This window comes from Carcharodon carcharias, chromosome 28 (assembly GCF_017639515.1).
Source record: "Carcharodon carcharias isolate sCarCar2 chromosome 28, sCarCar2.pri, whole genome shotgun sequence".
Classification (NCBI taxonomy): domain Eukaryota; kingdom Metazoa; phylum Chordata; class Chondrichthyes; order Lamniformes; family Lamnidae; genus Carcharodon; species Carcharodon carcharias.
Window position 1 is genome coordinate 39,560,625 of NC_054494.1, and position 20,225 is coordinate 39,580,849.

Below are 20,225 nucleotides of genomic sequence, written 5' to 3' on the forward strand. Positions count from 1 at the left end.
AAAGAAAAATCTATATAAATTATTGGAAAAAACAAAAGGAAGGGGGAAGAAACAGAAAGGGGGTGGGGATGGAGGAGGGAGTTCAAGATCTAAAGTTGTTGAATTCAATATTCAGTCCGGAAGGCTGTAAAGTGCCTAGTCGGAAGATGAGGTGCTATTCCTCCAGTTTGTGTTGGGCTTCACTGGAACAATGCAGCAAGCCAAGGACAGACATGTGGGCATGAGAGCAGGGTGGAATGTTAAAATGACAAGCGACAGGGAGGTTTAGGTCATTCTTGCGGACAGACCGCAGGTGTTCTGCAAAGCGGTCGCCCAATTTACGTTTGGTCTCTCCAATGTAGGGGAGACCGCATTGGGAGCAACGAATGCAGTAGACTAAGTTGGGGGAAATGCAAGTGAAATGCTGCTTCACTTGAAAGGAGTGTTTGGGCCCTTGGACGGTGAGGAGAGAGGAAGTGAAGGGGCAGGTGATATATCTTCTGCGTGGGCATGGGGTGGTGCCATAGATGGGGGTTGAGGAGTAGGGGGTGATGGAGGAGTGGACCAGGTTGTCCCGGAGGGAACGATCCCTATGGAATGCCACCGGGGCGGGGGGGGAGGGGGGATGAAGGGAAGATGTGTTTGGTGGTGGCATCATGCTGGAGTTGGTGGAAATGGCAGAGGATGATCCGTTGAATGCGGAGGCTGGTGGGGTGATAAGTGAGGACAAGGAGGACCCTATCATGTTTCTGGGAGGGAGGAGAAGGCGTGAGGGCGGATGCGCGGGAGATGGGCCGGACACGGTTGAGGGCCCTGTCAATGACCGTGGGTGGAAAACCTCGGTTAAGGAAGAAGGAGGACAAGCTTATCACCATTTGTTAATGAAGCATTGCTACAATGTTTTGAGTGGGCCACTATCAGACCAACATATTTTCATTTAAAAGATTTTCATTTAAAAGATTATCAGACCAACATAAGAACTTGTGAAAAGCATTATATAACATTAGACCATGTCTGGTATAGCAGCAGCTGCTAACTGACAAGAAGAGAGCACAGGGTAGCTTTTCATCATTGCTTCCCAGACCAGTAGAGCGCCAGCTCTTTATAGAACCTGCCTGTCTTCCATCAACCGATTCCAAATAGAATGTAGGTCACATGGGTTTAATAAAGGCCGTGCAATCCCCCCATTAGATAACTGGTCAGGCAGTGAAAACAAAATTCTACCCATGTGTGTGTGTTCTTGTTTGGCAACAAAGTTTAAACAGTTCTGAAACTCCAGGGTGTATTATAAAGATATTATTGAAAGAATTGCATTTAGGTGGTACCTTTCCATGATCTCAGGATGTCCCGAAGTGCTTTACAGCCAATTAATTACTTTAAGTACTCACTTCCTCCAAATAAAAGGTGTGGCTATGGGTACCCGCATGGGCCCCAGCTATGTCTGTCTCTTTATGGGGTATGTGGAACATTCCTTGTTCCAGTCCTACTCCGGCCCCCTCCCACAACTCTTTCTCCGGTACATCGATGATTACTTCGGTGCTGCTTCATGCTCTCGTCGGGACCTGGAAAAATTTATTAATTTTGCTTCCAATCTCCACCCCACCATCATTTTCACATGGTCCATCTCTGACACTTCCCTTCCCTTCCTTGACCTTTCTGTCTCAATTTCTGGCAATAGATTGTCCACCAATATCCATTACAAGCCTACTGACTCCCACAGCTACCTCGACGACAGCTCCTCACACCCCGCTTCCTGTAAGGACTCCATCCCATTCTCTCAGTTCCTTTGTCCCCGTCGCATCTGTTCTGATGATGCTACCTTCAAAAACAGTTCCTCTGACATGTCTCCCTTCTTCCTTAACCGAGGTTTTTCACCCATGGTCATTGAAAGGGCCCTCAACCGTGTCCGGCCCATCTCCCGCGCATCCGCCCTCACGCCTTCTCCTCCCTCCCAGAAACATGATAGGGTCCCCCTTGTCCTCACTTATCACCCCACCAGCGTCCGCATTCAAAGTATCATCCACCGCCATTTCCGCCAACTCCAGTATGATGCCACCACCAAACACATCTTCCCTTCACCCCCCCTATTGGCATTCCGTAGGGATCACTCCCTCTGGGACACCCTGGTCCACTCCTCCATCACCCCCTACTCCTCAACCCCCATCTATGGCACCACCCCATGCCCACGCAAAAGATGTAACACCTGCCCCTTTACTTCCTCTCTCCTCACCGCTCAAGGGCCCAAACACTCCTTTCAAGTGAAGCAGCATTTCACTTGCATTTCTCCCAACTTAGTCTACTGCATTCGTTGCTCCCAATGCGGTCTCCTCTACATTGGAGAGACCAAACGTAAACTGGACAACCACTTTGCAGAACACCTGCGGTCTGTCCGCAAGGAAGACCCAAACCTCCCTGTCGCTTGCCATTTTAACACTCCACCCTGCTCTCATGCCCACATCTGTCCTTGGCTTGCTGCATTGTTCCAGTGAAGCCCAACGCAAACTGGAGGAACAGCACCTCATCTTCTGACTAGGCACTTTACAGCCTTCCGGACTGAATATTGAATTCAACAACTTTAGATCTTGAACTCCCTCCTCCATCCCCACCCCATTTCCATTTCTTCCCCCTTCCTTTTGTTTTTTCCAATAATTTATATAGATTTTTCTTTTCCCACCTATTTCCATTATTTTTACATTTTGCCCTGCTAGCCTTGCACCCCACCCCCATTAGAGCTATACCTTGAGTGCCCTACCATCCATTCTTAATTAGCACATTTGTTTAGATATCACCACCTTCAACACCTCTTTGTTCTTTTGTCTGTGACATCTTTTGATTATCTGCTCCTATCACTGCTTGCTTGTCCCTACAACCACACCACCCCCCACTTCTCTTCCCCCCACCGCCCCCCCCAACCTTAAACCAGTTTATATATTCACCCCTCTTCTAACATTCAATCTCTATCAGTTGAAGGGTCATGAGGACTCTAAACATCAACTCTTTTCTGCCAGACCTGCTGAGTTTTTCCAGGTAATTCTATTTTTGTTAAGTACTTTTGAAGTTTTGTCACTGTTGTGGGAGATATTATGTCGGCATGTATATCTGAAAGGATCAAGTGATACCATCAGTTAATCTTTTTAGTTTATCTGAATTTTGAAGATATTGGTACTAGTTTGTGGGCAGGAATTTGAGGTTGTCGGGCGGGTGGGCCTAGGAACAAATGGGAAGCAGCCCACTGCCTGCGATCAGCCCCCGACCACGATTTCATGCTGGCTGGCCAATTAACGGCCGGCCAGCGTGAAACATGCGCTGAAAGGGTCAGCGCTGCCGGGGTTGGTGTGGGAAGAGGGCGAGTGCTGAAGTCTGCACAGGCATGGGGGAGTGCGCAATGAAAGCCCCCTGAAAGCAGAGAGGTGCCTCGGAGAGCTGAGGAATTTTAAACCCTTAAATAAAGATCTTATAATCCCAGAAAAAATTTCCACAAAAAATCGCTCACCTAAACATATTGATGATAAAAATTTTCCCTCAACATATTTTTAAAAAATTATCGGAAACCTAATGGGTGAGGTTCCCTCAAAAATCTGAAGGCTGCCTGGCTGATTCACCCACCTGCCAACCGTAAGGTTGGACGGGCAGTGAAAAATCCTGGTTAAATAATTGATTAATGGTCTTAATGGGCCTCTTAATTGTCGGTGGGTCTGCTGCCGATTCTTGTGTGCCCCAACTAAAACACTGTGCGCGTGCGAGATGATGTTGGGACTCTTGCCCGCCCACAGGATGTAATTTAATTTCTGCCCTATGACAGACTATCCCGGTCATACACTGACCTGTGTTCGATAGCCGGGCTTGTTTCTTCTACTGTTAGGGATTGCTGGCAGAGTCTGCAAAGTGGATTATCCCAGCCCCTCTCACCTGGTCACCTTCCCCTTGAAGCATTTGCTTTTAGGACCACAACTGGCTGTACAAATGCCCAATATTAGAAGCCTCTTGGTTGGCAAAACGGCTGGGGACCCCTAAGACAGTAGTTGTTCACAGCTCACCAGTTTTGCAAAGTGCTGTCCACAACCAAGTGTCGCAGACTTACATAATCCAAGGTCTGGGACTATGTGCTGAGGGATGCACTAAAGCTTGGGGAAGCCGCTGCAAAGGCTCAACAGGGAAAGACCATAGTCTAAGACCCGTCCACCATAATGCACTGAGGGGTTAGAACCCGTTTAAATCCCTTCAGGCTGTATGCACCCGAGAACGGTTAACATTCGATGAAACGTAAATATAATTCCAAGTGTAGTGAGACAGCTCAGAGTGCCATTTACAGTATTGAAAGAAATTGGACTGTACTGCACTTGCTGTAATGTCAAATGTGAAATGCTCTTTTACAAATTTTATGAATAAAGCACATTTTTTGAGGGAAAAAGGTATTTGCAGCTCGCTGGTGCTGTTTACATCAGCCCCGAGGTGCAATATTGGGGTGTGCCTCAGGTCTACCCTGTTCAGGTGTAGGATCACTCCCTGTACCCAGCACACACAATTTCAACCTGGTGACTTTGGAGATCCTTTTATAAATTTGTGCTCCTCAGAGATGCAGAACAGGAGACAAAGGAGGTCAGTAAGAAGACTGCAAATCTTAAGATTTACCCATTTTAAGACTTGAAAATCTTGCATTTATTTAGCACTTTGCATCACCTCAGGACCTCCTAAGCACTTTTGGCCAATGCAATGTTGTCACTGTTACCATACAGAATGGCACCTCCTAGTGCAATTATAAGGTTATTAACGTAGGCACAAAGGTGATTAGACATTCACACAACATGATCAATTTGTGCACCTAGCAAAATACATTTGTACAAGTGAAAGAGCTACTGTATTATTCATGGAAGGAAAACAATCTGGTTAAACACAGCCAAGTGGCAGCTATGCATGACCGCTAGCTTTCTGTCCCTGCAAGCAGGTGTCACAGACTCCATAGGTTCTAGGAATTGCAGAATATTGAGCTGGAAGTTGTGTCCAGCTTGTTGTACCTCTGTTTGCAGTGTCGGCTGCCAAATGAACACTGCTTCCCCTTGTTTTACAGTAATAAGACCAGAGAAAGACAAAGGAGAGATGAGAGAGAGAGAGAAAGTAGCTATAAGAGATTAGAAAAGAACAGAACTATTATGGCACCAATGTTGAGAAAATTCTGTAAAGGTACCCACATGTTATAATCTCCAAGTATAATCACACAACCAACCAGATGTAGCTCAGCTGGTAGCAGTTTCACCTCTGATTCACAAGGTTTGGGTTCAAATCCCACTCTTAGGCTTACGTACAAAAATCAGCTCTGAAACTCCAATGCGGAACAGAGGGAGTGCTGCACAGTTGAAGTCATTGCCTTTTATAAAAGGTTAACTTGAGATCCCATCTGCCTGCTCAAGTGAATGTTAAAGATCCCAAGGCACAACTTTGAAGATGACTAGGGGAGATCTTCTCAGTGTCCTGGCCAATATTCATCCTCAATCAACAACACAGATTACCTGGTCAATATCAAATTGCTATTAGTGGGAGCTGCCGTTTCCTACATCACAACAGTGACTACACTTCAAAAGTACTTTATTGGTTTTGTGATATTTATTGATCGTGAAAAGCACTATATAAACACCAGTCTTTCTTTATATAATTTGGAGCAGATATACATCGAGTTCACCTTGAATTCAGAGTCACTGTGGCAAGGCAAAATGCACACACTTCCATCTCAGAAGAAATATACATCCTAAGATTAACTGATATTGTGATGAATCTGGAATGATTTGACCAAACACGGTTTTGAATTGATTACATAGCATTTATTTTTGTTTCATTTACATTTTTAGCACATGACAAGGGCCCTTACTTTCAGACACCCTCATTCACCATTAATAACAAACTTTCAGCAAGAAGAGCCAGCCAGGTTTGCGTAACTCTTAACCTGGTGGTCCTGCTGCATTGTGAGAAACCCCAGCAGGATGAGGGGTCATTGGTAGATTCTTTGGTCAGGAAGCTAAACCCGTAACTGTAGGTTCATGAAACAAATCTTTCTGTTGGCATCTGAACAAGTACAGGTAGGTTTGGGCTGTATGTCATTGTTGCAAACTCTTGTTTCTGGGCAAATAAATGATGCTTCAGACAGCAGGCTTCTGCCCTTGGATTGAACAAACAGGTCCATTTTGGCACGATTGCAAACAGTGGCAATCACACTGAGGATGCAAAGTTCTTGGTGTGTTCCAATTCTGCAAACAGTGCAGCTTCTAAAACCAAAAATCATCCTTGTGCACTTGAGTGAAGAATGTTAGGAAACTGTAGGAATTTCTTGTTGTCTGTTACATTAGAACCTCTGAACAAGAATGCAAAAACAAGGGCAGCCTAGTTTAATCTGCAACAGCAGGTGGCAACCAGCTTTAGAAAAAGCATTTATAAAATACAGACCATTCAGCTCTCTTAAAGCAATTTGTTAAGTTCAATTTCTTTGAGGCAACTACACATGTGATTTTTGACAGCTGGAGTATTTTACTTATTGAGAAACTTAAAGGTGTAAATGGGAGGGAGTTAATAACTGTCCCGATGGTTATAAAATGCCCTGGAAAGTGAAAATGCACTTACTCATAAACCTTAGCGGAACAAACATACTTGAAAATGCTGATAAAATTGGATTACATTTACAAGCCAATACGTAACAGAATAAATCAATATAAGGAAGAGACAGAAGCTTTTATGCTTTGACGGATCAAGCTTTGCTTTTGGAGAAACTGCATCAGACTCTCCGCCACCTCAACCATTTGCGTCCTTCTTAGTCATTCGAGCCACACAGCTGCAAAAGGAGCTTCCTGTAATCTCCAGAAGTGTCGTCCTGGTAACAAAAGGAACAAGAGAGACCTCTGATGAGAAGGAAAGATCAGATAATTAAGCTAAACAGCAAAGCACAATAAGCCATCCCAGCACCTATTTGTCACAGCATCTTAAATGCAGATAATGTCCTATTTTATCACTGCTGGTTTACACTGAATGGAAGGCTCGGCACTAATCCAATGGTTAGCTGAGCTATCCAGACCAGCTGAGAGCCAGTTTTGACTCACAGTACCAAGATTTCAGCAGAGGCAGTGTTGAACATGGAAATAAGAGGGGGCCATTTATTATCCTTTTCATTCAATGAGACCATGAGCTAACTCCATGTAGAACCATAGGCTTTAGTGCCTGAGTCAAGAGCAGGCCAGGGTTAAGAACATAAGACAAAAACAGAATTACCTGGAAAAACTCAGCAGGTCTGGCAGCATCGGCGGAGAAGAAAAGAGTTGACGTTTCGAGTCCTCATGACCCTTCGGGGGGTCATGAAGGGTCATGAGGACTCGAAACGTCAACTCTTTTCTTCTCCGCCGATGCTGCCAGACCTGCTGAGTTTTTCCAGGTAATTCTGTTTTTGTTTTGGATTTCCAGCATCCGCAGTTTTTTTGTTTTTAAGAACATAAGAAATAGGAGCAGGAGTAGACCACATGGTCCATTGAGTATGCTCCACCATTCAATACGATCACGGCTGTATTCAGCGATGGAGTATCCACAACCCTCTGGGATAGAGAATTCCAAAGATTTGCAACCCTCTGAGTGAAAAAATTTCTTCTCATTTCAGTACTAAATGATCGGCTCCTTATCCTGAGACTGTGCCCCCGTGTTTTAGATTCCCCAACCAGCAGAAACAATCTCTCAGCGTCCACCCTATCAAACCCCTTCAGAATCTTGAACACTGCAATGAGATCGCCTCTCATTCTTCTAAACCCCAGAGAATATAATCCAATTTATTCACTCTCTCATTGTAGGACAACTCCCTCATCCGAGGGACCAATTTAGTGAATCTTTGCTCTACCACCTCCAATGCAAGTGTATCCTTTTTTAAATCTGGAGACCAAAACGGCACACAGTACTCCAAAATGCAGTCTCACCAAAACTGGTTCCCGCACTTGATTGTTGTCCAGTAGAAGGTTCGCACGTGAATTTTTACACAAGGATATGTCTGAAATGTTGGCCTCCCACCCACCAAAATACTGACAAGACTTCCAGCACTCACTATCAAATTTCCCATATTTGTTTCATAAAATGTACAGCACAGAAAAAGGCCATTTGACCCACCTGGTCTACGGCCTGTGTGTTTGCCCAATCGAGCTTTCTCGTACCCTTATTCTTCTTCCCCCTTCAGCATATTTCTCTATTCCTTTCTCCCTCATGTGTTTACCCAGATTCCCCTTAATACACTATTTGCCTCAATTCTCCTTTTGGTAGCGCGTTCCATATTCTCACTTTCTCTTGGTAAAGAAGCTTGTCTTGAATTCCTTATTGGATTTATTAGTGACTATTTTATATTTATGGGTCCTACTTTTGATCTCCCCCCTGCCCCCAAATATTCCCTGCAGACACATGGGAACCATCATCTGCAAGTCCCCCTTCAAGTCAAACACCATCCTGACTTGGAAATATAGCGCCGTTCCTTCACTGTCGCTGGGTCAGGGTAGCAGCTCACCACCACCTTCTCGGGGGTAATTATGGATGGGCAATGTATGCAGGCCTCGTCAGTGACACCCACATCCCGTGAACAAGTAAAAACAGCAAGTGGAAACATCCTCTCTACGTCTATCCTATTAAACCATTGTACAATCCTAAAGAAAAACCATCAGGTCACCTGATTCTCTTTTCCTATCATGGAAGTGCTGGCTGTGGCTGGATTATGATTCCACAGGTAGCCCCATCCTACAGAACCTCCCCCATGTGCCCATTCTTCATGGGTTTGCCTGGATAGGAAGTCGGCTGGCTATTCAACATTGGAGAGCCTCACAGTGAATCCTTCCGTCGCCTGACATTCCCAACAGAGATCACCGAAAAGCGATCAACAATGGGAATACTGGCAGTTTTGTTTATCTTTTCCCCTCTTCCTAACCTAGAGTTCAATTGCATACCTCCTGTAGGGTTAACTTAGCACAGAGTGGTGACAGAACTGGTGTGGGGGTGAGGAGGTGGGGGGGGCGGTGTTTGCTGTCCATGCAGAGCAAATGTAAAGGCCTGAGGCTGCCTGAGCTTTTATGAGTGAAAGCAAACGATAAAAGGACCTTCATCAAGGATTGTGTGCCTACTCCTGACTTAATATCACAAACAAACTGGGACCAGCCAATATACAATAGCCCCTGTCTTCTGCAGCATGAGCTGATTGTTGAGAGTAATGCTGAGCAGTGAACATAGAGCTGGAGAAACCTTAATTCCTGCACTTGCTGTTTGAGCCCATATCACTGGTAAACGGTGAAGTGGGGATAGTTACCGATATGAATGAGTACAGCGACTTCCCATATGTCCTCTTGAACTCAGCCCGAATATCTAACATGTCGACCTCGCAACGAGACACCATGATGCGAATCAGTGTTCTGTCATCTGTCCCCAAACCCTAAATGGAAAACAGGAAAAACTGATGTGTTAACATGTGAGATACAAGGACCTTTCCTTCCTTACTAATCACATCATCGTGAATGCCTAGCTCCTGGCTGTTTGATTCTCATTCCCCATCACAGCTATTCCAAATTCCTCCATTGCCCAGTTCTTCCTACCAGCTGCAATGATGGGACAGTCACAAACAGGGAAGATGGTGACGTGCTACTCAATTGATGGCTCTTTTTAAAGCACAGGATGTGACAAAGAATTTTGAAACCTTTTTACAAAATCTCATCCACACCGATCATAAGTTAAATGCCAGGTAACATAGGCTGCAGGTCCCAGTAACTGGAGGATCATATCAAACAGTGCGTCCATTCAGCTGTCCGCCGTAGGCCAAGTACTGATCATCCTCAACTCAGAACATACGACAGAAGTTTATGTCCCACAGGCAGGCGGGCGCCTGACCCGATCGGGCATTAAATTGTACAAGACAACGTTGGGCAATTGTCCTGATGTTATTGCGCACTTGCATGATATTTCAGTTAGCAGGCACATGTAAAAGTCAGAAGTGTGCCAGCTGACAATTAAGAGGGCAATTCAGCCCATTAATGGTGCAATTGTCTTCATGGCCTGTCCACCCTTAAGACTGGTGGATGGGGGAAATTGGCTATGCAGCCTTTGCATTTTTCATCAAACCTCATCCAAGAGTGGGATGAATTTTCTGCTAAGAAATAAAATAAATATAATTATCCGTGGACAGCATTATTACCAGCTTTATTTTCAGGTGCCGGATTGTGATGCATGGACGTTTCTTCTCAGCTTTTAAACCTTTATTTGGTCATTTTCAGGCTTGCAGCTCCGAGGCAGCGGTCTGCCTTCAGGGAGATTTCACCCACGCCACCGGAAATGTCATCGCCTGTCCTCTTCCCGCCCTCATCCCGGCAGCGCTGGGCTTTTCAGTGCATGTATCACACTGGCCGGCCGTTAATTGGCCAGTCAGCAAGAAATTGCGGTCGGGGACCCGTTTCTCAACCACTCCCACCGATCGTGCGCACCAAAGGCCATAATATCGAACATTAGATGTGATTCTGCAATTGGACAGCACTTGTTGAACAATCTTGAGTTTGCTAAGAATTGCACTAACAACCAATTTAAGATCATCAGTCAGCCTTGCAATGTGGCTCATTTGCAATTGGTGGAAGCTACATATATTCATATGCAGGGACATGTCCAGGCTTTGCACCTTCTTTGAGTTAAACAATAACATGGAGGACAATAGTTCCCTGGTGCATTCTCCATGGCAACACCTCAACCAGAGTTAACTTGCCAACCAATCAGCACCCCTTTTGCCCTGCAGTTTAAATTGTTGCTCCCTTTGAAATTTGGCATTCTTGCATCGGTCCTGATGAGTGCAAAACGAGAAGCTTCAACAGGATGTCTCTTTTTTTTCAGTAATACTCAAGTTCTGTCCTACAAGTGACTATAAATTAAATTAAACATTTAGTTTAGTTTGATTAAATTTCATGTTAGTGGTGTCTCCTCAGCTTGAGTGAACACTGGGGTCAACCTAATGGTTAATTAATATAGGTGACTGAAGCTTTTCCTTCTCTGTAAATTCCTTACCTAAATCACAACGTGAATGACATGATCAGACCATGCTAATCTTAAGAGGACAATCATAAAATTAGCCTGACAGTGAGCAATAAGTAATACGCTGTCCAAAATAGCCTGATATTTTACTGAGGAGACAAACAGAAGCTAAGATAAAAAGCCCAAGCACTGCCTTTTATTTCTTTGAACATACTGCCAAGACCTGCCTTGTGTTTCCAGTATTTTCTCTTTTAATTCCACCAAGTTACAATTGCATTAATGGCACAAGGCACACAGGAGGGGAAAATTTAATTGGGAAAAATAGCTTTGTCTTAATGCAAAAATATTCCAAAATGATTTTTCTTGCCCTTCCCCCTTCCTGCCTGAAAACATTTGCTTATCTTCCAGTTTTCAGTTCTGACCAAAGGTTTGCATTCAAAATATTAACACAGTTTACCCTTTACAAATGCTCAAATAAATTGGGACGAAGCTCTTTCCACTGGTCAGTAACTCTAACTTGGGAAGGAATTCGAGCTTGGAGCCTACATGTCTTAATGTCTGGCAGCCAATGGTAGTGTGAAAGGAATGGGGGATATACAAGAGGCTGGAACTGGAGGAATGCAGGGTTCCTGGAGGGCTTTAGGGCTGAAGGTGGTGAATTTTAAATTTGGGTAAAGTAAGTACATACAATTTTCAAACATGTTTCTTTCACATCTTTGTGTAGTGCTCCTTTTCTCTTCATAACTTCAAGAATCTTTGGTCCAAACACCCTTCTCTGATTGACAGGATAGCCTGTGACTGTGCTTCACAGGCCTCAGCTGAACCTGTGTTCAACCAGTTGAGAGATGCACAAGCAAAGCTAGTTTTCCCTCTGCCCTGCTCCCTATGGAGAAGCAGATAGCTTCCACATTGCATGCCTGCATGGCTGGTCAATGGCCTAACTCAATTTCAGTACTGATTACATTGGGATTCGCATAGAGTGGGCTACAGCTGCCTAAGTCCACTGTTTAAATTGAGCAGCCACCACACAAGCTGGAACAACTGGTATGACTCACTGTGTCAAACCTCAGCCATACGAACTTCGGCAGAACAACCAGGGAAACTACACAACTAAACATAGGGAAGCTCAGTCGCTATTTTTTGAAAGAGTGAATGGGTGAAGTATCACCACCATACTCCAATATTGCAAAGAGGTTAGAGGAGAGAATCAATCATATTAGTCAAGGAAGGAGTGGACAATCTATTTGGATTTGGCATGAACAGTACCTCAACCAGCCAAGCAAAATAAATAACGACATTAAACTTTACCTTCATTGACTTGTAGAGTCTTTCAGCAAAAAAGGCTGGAGTATTTCTCAGACATTTCACTGTGAAATGAACATTAGTTACATATTAATCACTGCCAGTACATAATTTATACTGCCATAGTATGATCCATGAACACACACATACACAAGAACACAGTTCAAGTTAGAAACCAAGATTCTCAGCAGCAACCAGGTGTTAATGTACCTCTTTAATAACGCTGGCCATTGACAGACAACGTAATGCATCAACCCATCTCTAAAGAGGTACAGACTTTTTATGTCTTGGGCAAATGAGTTATTTGGCCAACTGAACGCCTTCCTATCTTCTCCTCAATTGCTGCTTTCAATCAATAATAAGGAGAGACTGATGTAAGAATAAACAGTGATGGTTTATTGAGACATAGGGCAAAGCACCAGATCATATGTGCTCACTCAGAAACCTTCAGAACTAGACTTCCCAGTTCCCCACGCTATACAGTGATTCATCAGTACTGTCACATGATCAGTACACTTGCATTCTCTTAAAAGGGACAGGGTACCTCATTTTACCATAAGGCTAAAACATTAGAAGGACATATAGAAACGATTGAAGGGTTATGTTGGGAAGGGTGTGAAGAATTCCTGAAAATGTCCAATGTTCATCAAAAAGCTTCACCAATATTTTGAGAAGAGAAACATTCATCAGGACTGAGGAGACTCAACTGTGCTTGAGTACAAGAAGTATGTTGGAGTGCTGCACCTGGCAATTAAGTATTCGCTCCCTGATTCCTTGCATACAGTCTGTGCCCAGTGGTAAATCTGCATTGCCTCTTTTGCTGAGATTAGCATAGACAGCTATTCTTTCAAACAGACTATTAGGAGGCTCCTCACACAGAAATCCTCATTTTTATTTACAAGTCCCTTCACAGCCTCACTGTTCGCCATGTCTACACCTTTGGGTTCGTGAGTCCGGTCTGTGGTACCCAGCCTTCCTTGCATCATCAGTAATAAAGCCTTCAGCCATCTTGTTCCTGTACACTGATATTCTCTTACAAGACCCTATTGATTTGCTCCATCTCTCTCCCCAGTTCCAAAGGCCTCTTTTTCAGCTGTGTGTTCAGCCATCCCTGCCATCATTTTTCTCCATACTCCCGTTTTGTGAAGTTCCCTGGGGTACTTTCCTATGTTAAGAGTGAGAGCTCAATATGCAACAACCACCCTTTGAAAGAACACAATGTTCTGACTTGCTCAGTCTGAGTTTACACATTTAAGCTCCGCTTCTGTGAAGATCTAAATCTAACACGGCACTACAGGATTACAGAAACAGTGGTAAAACAAATCCACTGGTCATTGTCACAATGCTGTTTCTGGGAGCTTGCTGTGCGCAAGTTGACTGCCACATTTCCTACATTACAATAGTAACCACGCTTTAAAAAGCATTTCATTGGCTGTAAAGCACTTTGGATGTCCTGAGGTTGTTAAAGGCACCATATCAATCCTTTTATGAAAGAGGGGCAACGCAGGGGAAGGAGCAGTTTAAAAAAAGAGGCCAAAAGTAACCTAGAATAAGATGCCTCAAGTTCCAACTAACCCAATAGCAGACAGGTAAAGCAGCTTTATTTTAATAAGACAGTAATGGGATTGTGCACAGGACAATCAGAAACACAGTTGTCACCTCTGTTAGTTGAAAAACACTGCCGGTTTAGAGCATACCTCTAGGTGGAGCAGCTTGCCCGGTCAGGACACTCCATATTAAAAGGGGGAGGTACAGAGTGGAGGGAAAGTGTTATTTCTGGTGCAAAGAGGAGAAGAACATTGCTGGAATTTCTGGAGCAGCCAGAATCGCAGATAATTCCATTAAGCCAAATAAGGAGTTTCACTCTGTGCTGTTCCATTCACAGCTTGCTGCTGTGACTTACTTAGGGTTACAGGGAACTTGAGGTACAGAAACAGGCCATTTGGCCCAGCTGGTCTTTCTAGTACACAAAAGGCTGCTACAACTTGAATTACTGCTTCCAAATCTCTCTTGTTCCTTCTTCCTCATCCAGTTGCCTCTTTAAACGTGTCAAAGTTACCTGCTTTAACCTGTTCACGTGGCAGAAGTCACCACTAATGCATTATCTGTCCACTGCCTATAGAGGTAAGGGCAGCACATCATTATGAGCTGGCTCGGCAAGCCAAGCGTGAAAAAGATTCACGAGCATTGCTGCATGAGCACAAACACTGCAGAACAGTGCAAACAAACCTCAGTCACCACAGTTTCCTTTCATCTGTCTCAAAATATGGCGATACTTGTTAACAACAAGTGAATTTACATTTTAAATCTTACACTAAAATAGAGACTTAGAACTAGAAAGTATGTTGGCAGGGTTATCTAATGAACACCCTTGTAACAAAATCCTTTCCATGCTAGCATAACAGAGGGGTTTCCCCATTGCAAGATAACAATATGTTGTATGGTTGCATACAAATATTATCGACAACAATCTTTAGCCTTGCAAGAAGCTGCTGGGTCAGACACCGTTAAGAATCCTCAGATGGAAACAATACAAATCATTGTGAAATGAGAACACATGTGGTGCACCGAACAGAGACTCCGAGCATAAAATGTATGCAGTTCAGAGGGTGGATATAGGCTGCAGAGCAGCACGAGGGTCACTTCAAGAGCATCAGAGAAAAGCTGTGTGGAGTGGGATCAATGAAACACCAAACCCAATTTAATAGGGGAAGCCAAAATAGAATGTTCATGAAAAAGCATTTGCTTTCAGCAGGCTGAGGGAGAGGGGCAGTCTTTAGTGTATCAACATGTCTGTAACTCAGTGTAATCTAAGTCATTTCACCAAGGGTAGTGAGTGGCATTTATGATGTTGTGCTGTTGGTAGAGAATTTTACCCAGGCAGGTCAAACCAAATGTGTGAGCACACACTACATTTTAATAAATTACTTCCCATGTGCTGCATTTGGCAAATACTCTTTCACAAGGGGAATACTCCTTTGAACCTGTCTATTGAACTTGCACACGCACACATGCACGCACAGATACTGAACGACCACGCTTCACTGTACTAACCCTCAAACTTAGAAGCTGGAAAGCATCAGAAGAGGAAACACATGAGGGAAAAGCATTATGTACACATCAATATATAATATTTTGACATACTGTTCTTCAATTCCTCCTTAACTTTCCCCTTCTTTAACTAGAAAATGGGGCTTTCCATACTCTTCAATCTAAAATGGGATATTGGCCTTTATTGGAGGGGGATTAGAGTACAAGAATAAAGAAGTCCTGCTACAGTTGTATAGAGTTTTGGTGAGGCCGCATCTGAAATAATGTGTGCAGTTTTGGTCTCCACAATAATGGAAGGATATACTTGCATTGGAGGCGGTACAGTGAAGGTTCACTATATTGGTTCCTGGAATGAACAGCATGTCCTACAATGAGAGGTTGAGTAAATCGGGCTAATATTCTCTGGAGTGTAGAAGCATGAGAGGTGATCTCATTGAAATGTACCAAATTCTGAAGGGGCTTGACTGGGTGGACGCTGAGGGATTGTTTCTGCTGGTCAGAGAATCCAAAACATGGAGACACAATCTCAGGATAAGGGGTTGATCATTTAGGACTGAGATGAAGAGAAATTTCTTCACTCAGAGGGTTGTGAATCTTTGGAATCTCTACCCCAGAGGATTGTGGATGCTCCATGGTTGAATACGTTTAAGGCTGGGATAGACAGATTTCTGGTCTCTCAGGGAATTAAAGGGATGTGGGGAATAGGTGGGAGAATGGAGTTGAAGGCCAAGATCAGCCATGATCACACTGAATGGCGGAGCAGAGTCTATGGGCCCTGCTCGTAGTTCTCTCTTCTTGGGATCATGGAGTCTTCGCTATTAGTCTCAAAAATAGAATCCACTACCACCTCGTACTTTCAATAAGATCTCTCTTATAAACAAAATGAAAAATTTCTAGCTGTGTTTCAACAAATGGCAGCTTGGCTCAAGTGACAGCAACTCTCACCTCTGAGCCTGTAGGTTCGAAGCCACACTTGATGACTTGAAGGTATCACCTGGGCTGCAAGGTCAGTGCAGTCCTGAGAGAGTCTTGTCCCATCACAGGACTTTCGGAGATGTTAAAACTGCCTGCTGCTTTTCAGCGATGTAAAAGATTCCAAAGTCACTATTTGAGGAGGGGCATGGGAGGTGTCTTAGGGACATTAGAACAGGAATGGGTCATTTAGCCCATCGAGCCTGTTCCGTCATTCAGTGAGGTCACTGCTGATCTGCCATCTAACTCCATACACCTTGGCCAACATTTATCCCTTGCTAACTCCATCCAAAACAGATTGCCCAGTCATTTATCATTCTTGTTTGTGCAGCCTTGCTGTGTGCAAATTGGTTGCTGTATTTGCCTACAATGACAACTCTTGACACTTCACAAGTAATTGCTAGACCATGAACAGCATCCCAGATATGGGAAGCATTATATCTTCTTTCCAATGCTTACAGTACTGTGGCACCATTAATGGCTACAGTCAGGAACTTCTGTATGATCAATTGTGTGTTCCATCCCACTTCTTCAATGAGACTGTAATGGTTCCCAGTCAAATTATCTCAACAGAACAATCTGCAATTAAACCTTTCTCTCCTGCTCCAAACTTAAATGGCAGCACTTCTGAACATGTACACATTCACAATAGGATGTCTCACCTACTGCCAACATGCCCCTCTCAAGGTTCCCAGACATCTCCCGGCAGATTGTCTTCTCAATATCGTATTTACAAACCTGCCGATACTCCTCAAACACTGAAATAGAAAACAAACCGTTTAGTCATTAAAAAGTCTTAATATTCTATTTCTGGAGGACAATAATCTTTTTTTTACATGGGATGTGGGTTTCACTGGCAACACCAGCATTTGTTACTCATTCCTAATTGCCCTTAACTGCCCTTTTCAAAGGGCAGCTCAGAGTCAATCACATTTCTTTGGGTCTGAAATCACATGTAGGCCAAACCAGATGAGAATGGCGGGTTTCTTTCCCTAAAGGACATTAGTGACCCAGATAGGTTCACAATTGATGATAGTTGTCATGGTCACCATTACTGGCACTATTCCTGATTATATTAATTGAATTTAAATTCTATCAGCTGCCGGTGTGGGATTTGAACCTGGGTTTTTGGATTACTACTCCCATGACATTACCACTATGCCACCATCTCCCCTGTTAACATTCATAATGACCAATGACACACATCTTGAAACATATAAAATTCTGAAAGAATTTTACAGGGTAGTCACCGAGAGGCTGTTTCCCCTGGATAGGAAAGGGTTGACCATTAAGGACTGAAACGAGGAGAAACTTCCTCATCCAGAGGGTCATGAATCATTGGAAGTCTCTACCCGAGAGGGTTGTGGATGCTCCACAGTTAAGTATATTAAAGGCTGAGATAGACTCATTTTTGATCTCTCAGGAATGGATATGGGGAGTAAGCGGGTAATTGGAGTGAGGCAGAAGATTAGCCATGATCTTATTGAATGGCGGGGTAGGCTTAAGTAGCCAAATGGCCTACTTCTGCTCCTATTTCTTATGTTCTTATCGAATGGTACAGGCTCGAGAGGGCACATGGTCTACTCCTGCTCCTGTTTTCTAATGTTTTTACATGCGCAAGAGTACTCTGCTTGACTCTAGATGGCTCAAGTTATGCAATGGGGAAGAACTGATATGACCTAATGTGAATAGGGCTGCCTGAGGATTTACTGACAAGTATATTTTTCATGACAGCCGTCAGGATGACACAATTACCTGCTTTCAGGTGGGATCTATTCCTTGCACACAGGATGGCATTAAACTTCGACTCGTCTGTTCCCATACGCCCTTCTCCTGCATTATATAAATCCTGAGGTTGAGAAGAGAACATTCTATTAGACCTTCAAAGCAAGAAACCACTGCACCGTGAAAATCTCAAACTTCATTTCTGGTCTTGCTTTCTGAATTCAACATATCAAATTTGTCAATACTTATTTGGGTATTTTGTTAGTAAGCATGTCAATTACTGGGGAAAATGTTACGATACCTATCAAAATGAGTCTAACCAGTCACAATTATCCTTAAGGATAGCGGGTTTCCTTCCCTAATCAATTCTGGTCGACATTTGGTTCAAATGCCACACCAGTGCGGTTGTCTTGTAGCTGCCCAGTTGTATCAAACTTAGGGCAACTGGGGATGGGCAATAAAGAGCAGGGATTTCAACAGGGATGGCACAGGACTGCTTTAGTATTTGTTCTCATCTTGTGCCCGAATCATCTCCTTAAAATAACAGCAACTATTTCTTACACCCTAGAGCAACAGGGATGAAAGTTGCAGGGCCCTTCGACAGATCTCACAGTGTAAAACATTCATGTGCCAAAACACAGACATAAACCTACGTGGCTTGGTTATTAGAATATGGAAGTGCTGGAGGGAAAGAAAATCCATTTCTGCATCTCCTGCAATCGTTGGGTGCAGTTTAATTTCACATTTAATGGGACAATTCAGGATTCCACGTTTAATCGGGGAATTCTGCTGACCAAAAATGTCTTATTAAAATGGAACTCTTCCAGGTTTTTATTTTAAAAAGTAGTTTCTTCAGCCAGGCCTATAAAGTGTGGCTGTAGTTTCTGGAAACATCTCTTATACCACCCCACTCCATGTATCCCCCTTCATCCCACAACTAGATTTGGGGATGAAGTAAATTCATGCAAATCTATGCACTTGAACTTGGATGTGAAGCCTTGGCCACATTCTTAAGAGTGGGAGTGTCTGACTTGGGTCTCTGCCAGACTTCCTGTTTCAAGGCTTGCTTTAGCCCTGGAGATCAGTCAGTTTCTCCAGAAAGCAGGCTACTCAGTTATGTTCTCATTCTGACTGCAGCAGCCTTGAACATGTTTAATGACACGGCACTCGAAAATCTTTAAATATTCAGGCATCACTAAAGCCAAAGACACTTTCTCCATCGTAATCAAATGAGCCAGTGTTAGAATGGACTTGAAGACGCAGCCATTATTAACACAGTAAACACGCTACATTGGCAGCCAAAGATATACTTGGCAGTGTTTCAAGTAAGCTTCTATTTCCCTTATTGTTGCTTAGACAAGGTTCTAATTTGAAAAATGCAAATATAGTTTCTGACAAATGGCAGTTTGCTAGCAGGAACTTTTCACATTCAAAAATAAATAAACCTAGTAATTAAAAGGTTCATGCTGCTTAAAATATTGCAAACTGGCATCCCATGGCAATGCTCAGAGGTACAGCAAAGGCTCTGCCATTTTACAATGGGAGCAGTGTTTTATTACGTAACAACACACACAATATATTCTTCCTGTTGCTACAGTAAATTTGTCTTAGTTTGGGCTCTCTACAAGGCCACAAAGTCTCCTCTCAGTTCAGTTGTGGTCAGTAAGGTAAGATTCTGTGGATGTTTGTAAGCTTCCTGCTCCAAGACAATCTGTAATCTTCTCTCAACAGCAGCAATTAACCTGTAATTGATTCTCCGCTCCTCAATTCCACCACCACCTTTTAATATTCTGTCATCTAAAGGGTGTTAGATGCCATCAAACTTAATTACAGTAAGTTGCTGTCTAAAGTTGTTTTGCTTTACCCTTGGTTAGTTAATGGGGCTGTTATTCTCACTTAGCATTGTGAATTTTGTTTTAATGTCATTTTCCACTATTCTGATGTAGAGCTGCGTGACCTGGGTCAAAATTCTGGAACTTCCTATTAGCACTCCGGATATACCTACGTCACACGGACTGCAGCGGTTCAAGAAGTTGGCTCACCACCACCTTCTCAAGGGTAGTTAGGGATGGGCAATAAATGCAGCCCTAGACAGCGACATCCATTTCCACAACTGGCGCCATTTTGAAGCAGCCTCTCCTGCTGACCCTTTCTCTCACTGCCAACCCTCCAACTTGCAGCCTCTCTTGCTG

General features: G+C 43.6%; 1 protein-coding gene across 1 annotated transcript in view; it reads right to left on the minus strand.

Moving 5' to 3' along the window:
* Positions 1-5,773: 5,773 nt before the first annotated feature.
* The window catches only part of LOC121270762 (annexin A4-like), a 75,466-nt gene continuing 61,014 nt past the window's right edge, over positions 5,774-20,225 (minus strand). The window contains exons 11-15 of the mRNA XM_041176173.1: positions 18,064-18,157; positions 16,971-17,066; positions 12,292-12,350; positions 9,284-9,406; positions 5,774-6,835 (exon numbers count right to left, since the gene is read on the minus strand). Coding sequence (XP_041032107.1) covers positions 6,776-6,835; positions 9,284-9,406; positions 12,292-12,350; positions 16,971-17,066; positions 18,064-18,157 — 432 coding nt within the window. The 3' untranslated portion in view covers positions 5,774-6,775. The remainder of the gene's footprint in view (positions 6,836-9,283; positions 9,407-12,291; positions 12,351-16,970; positions 17,067-18,063; positions 18,158-20,225) is intronic.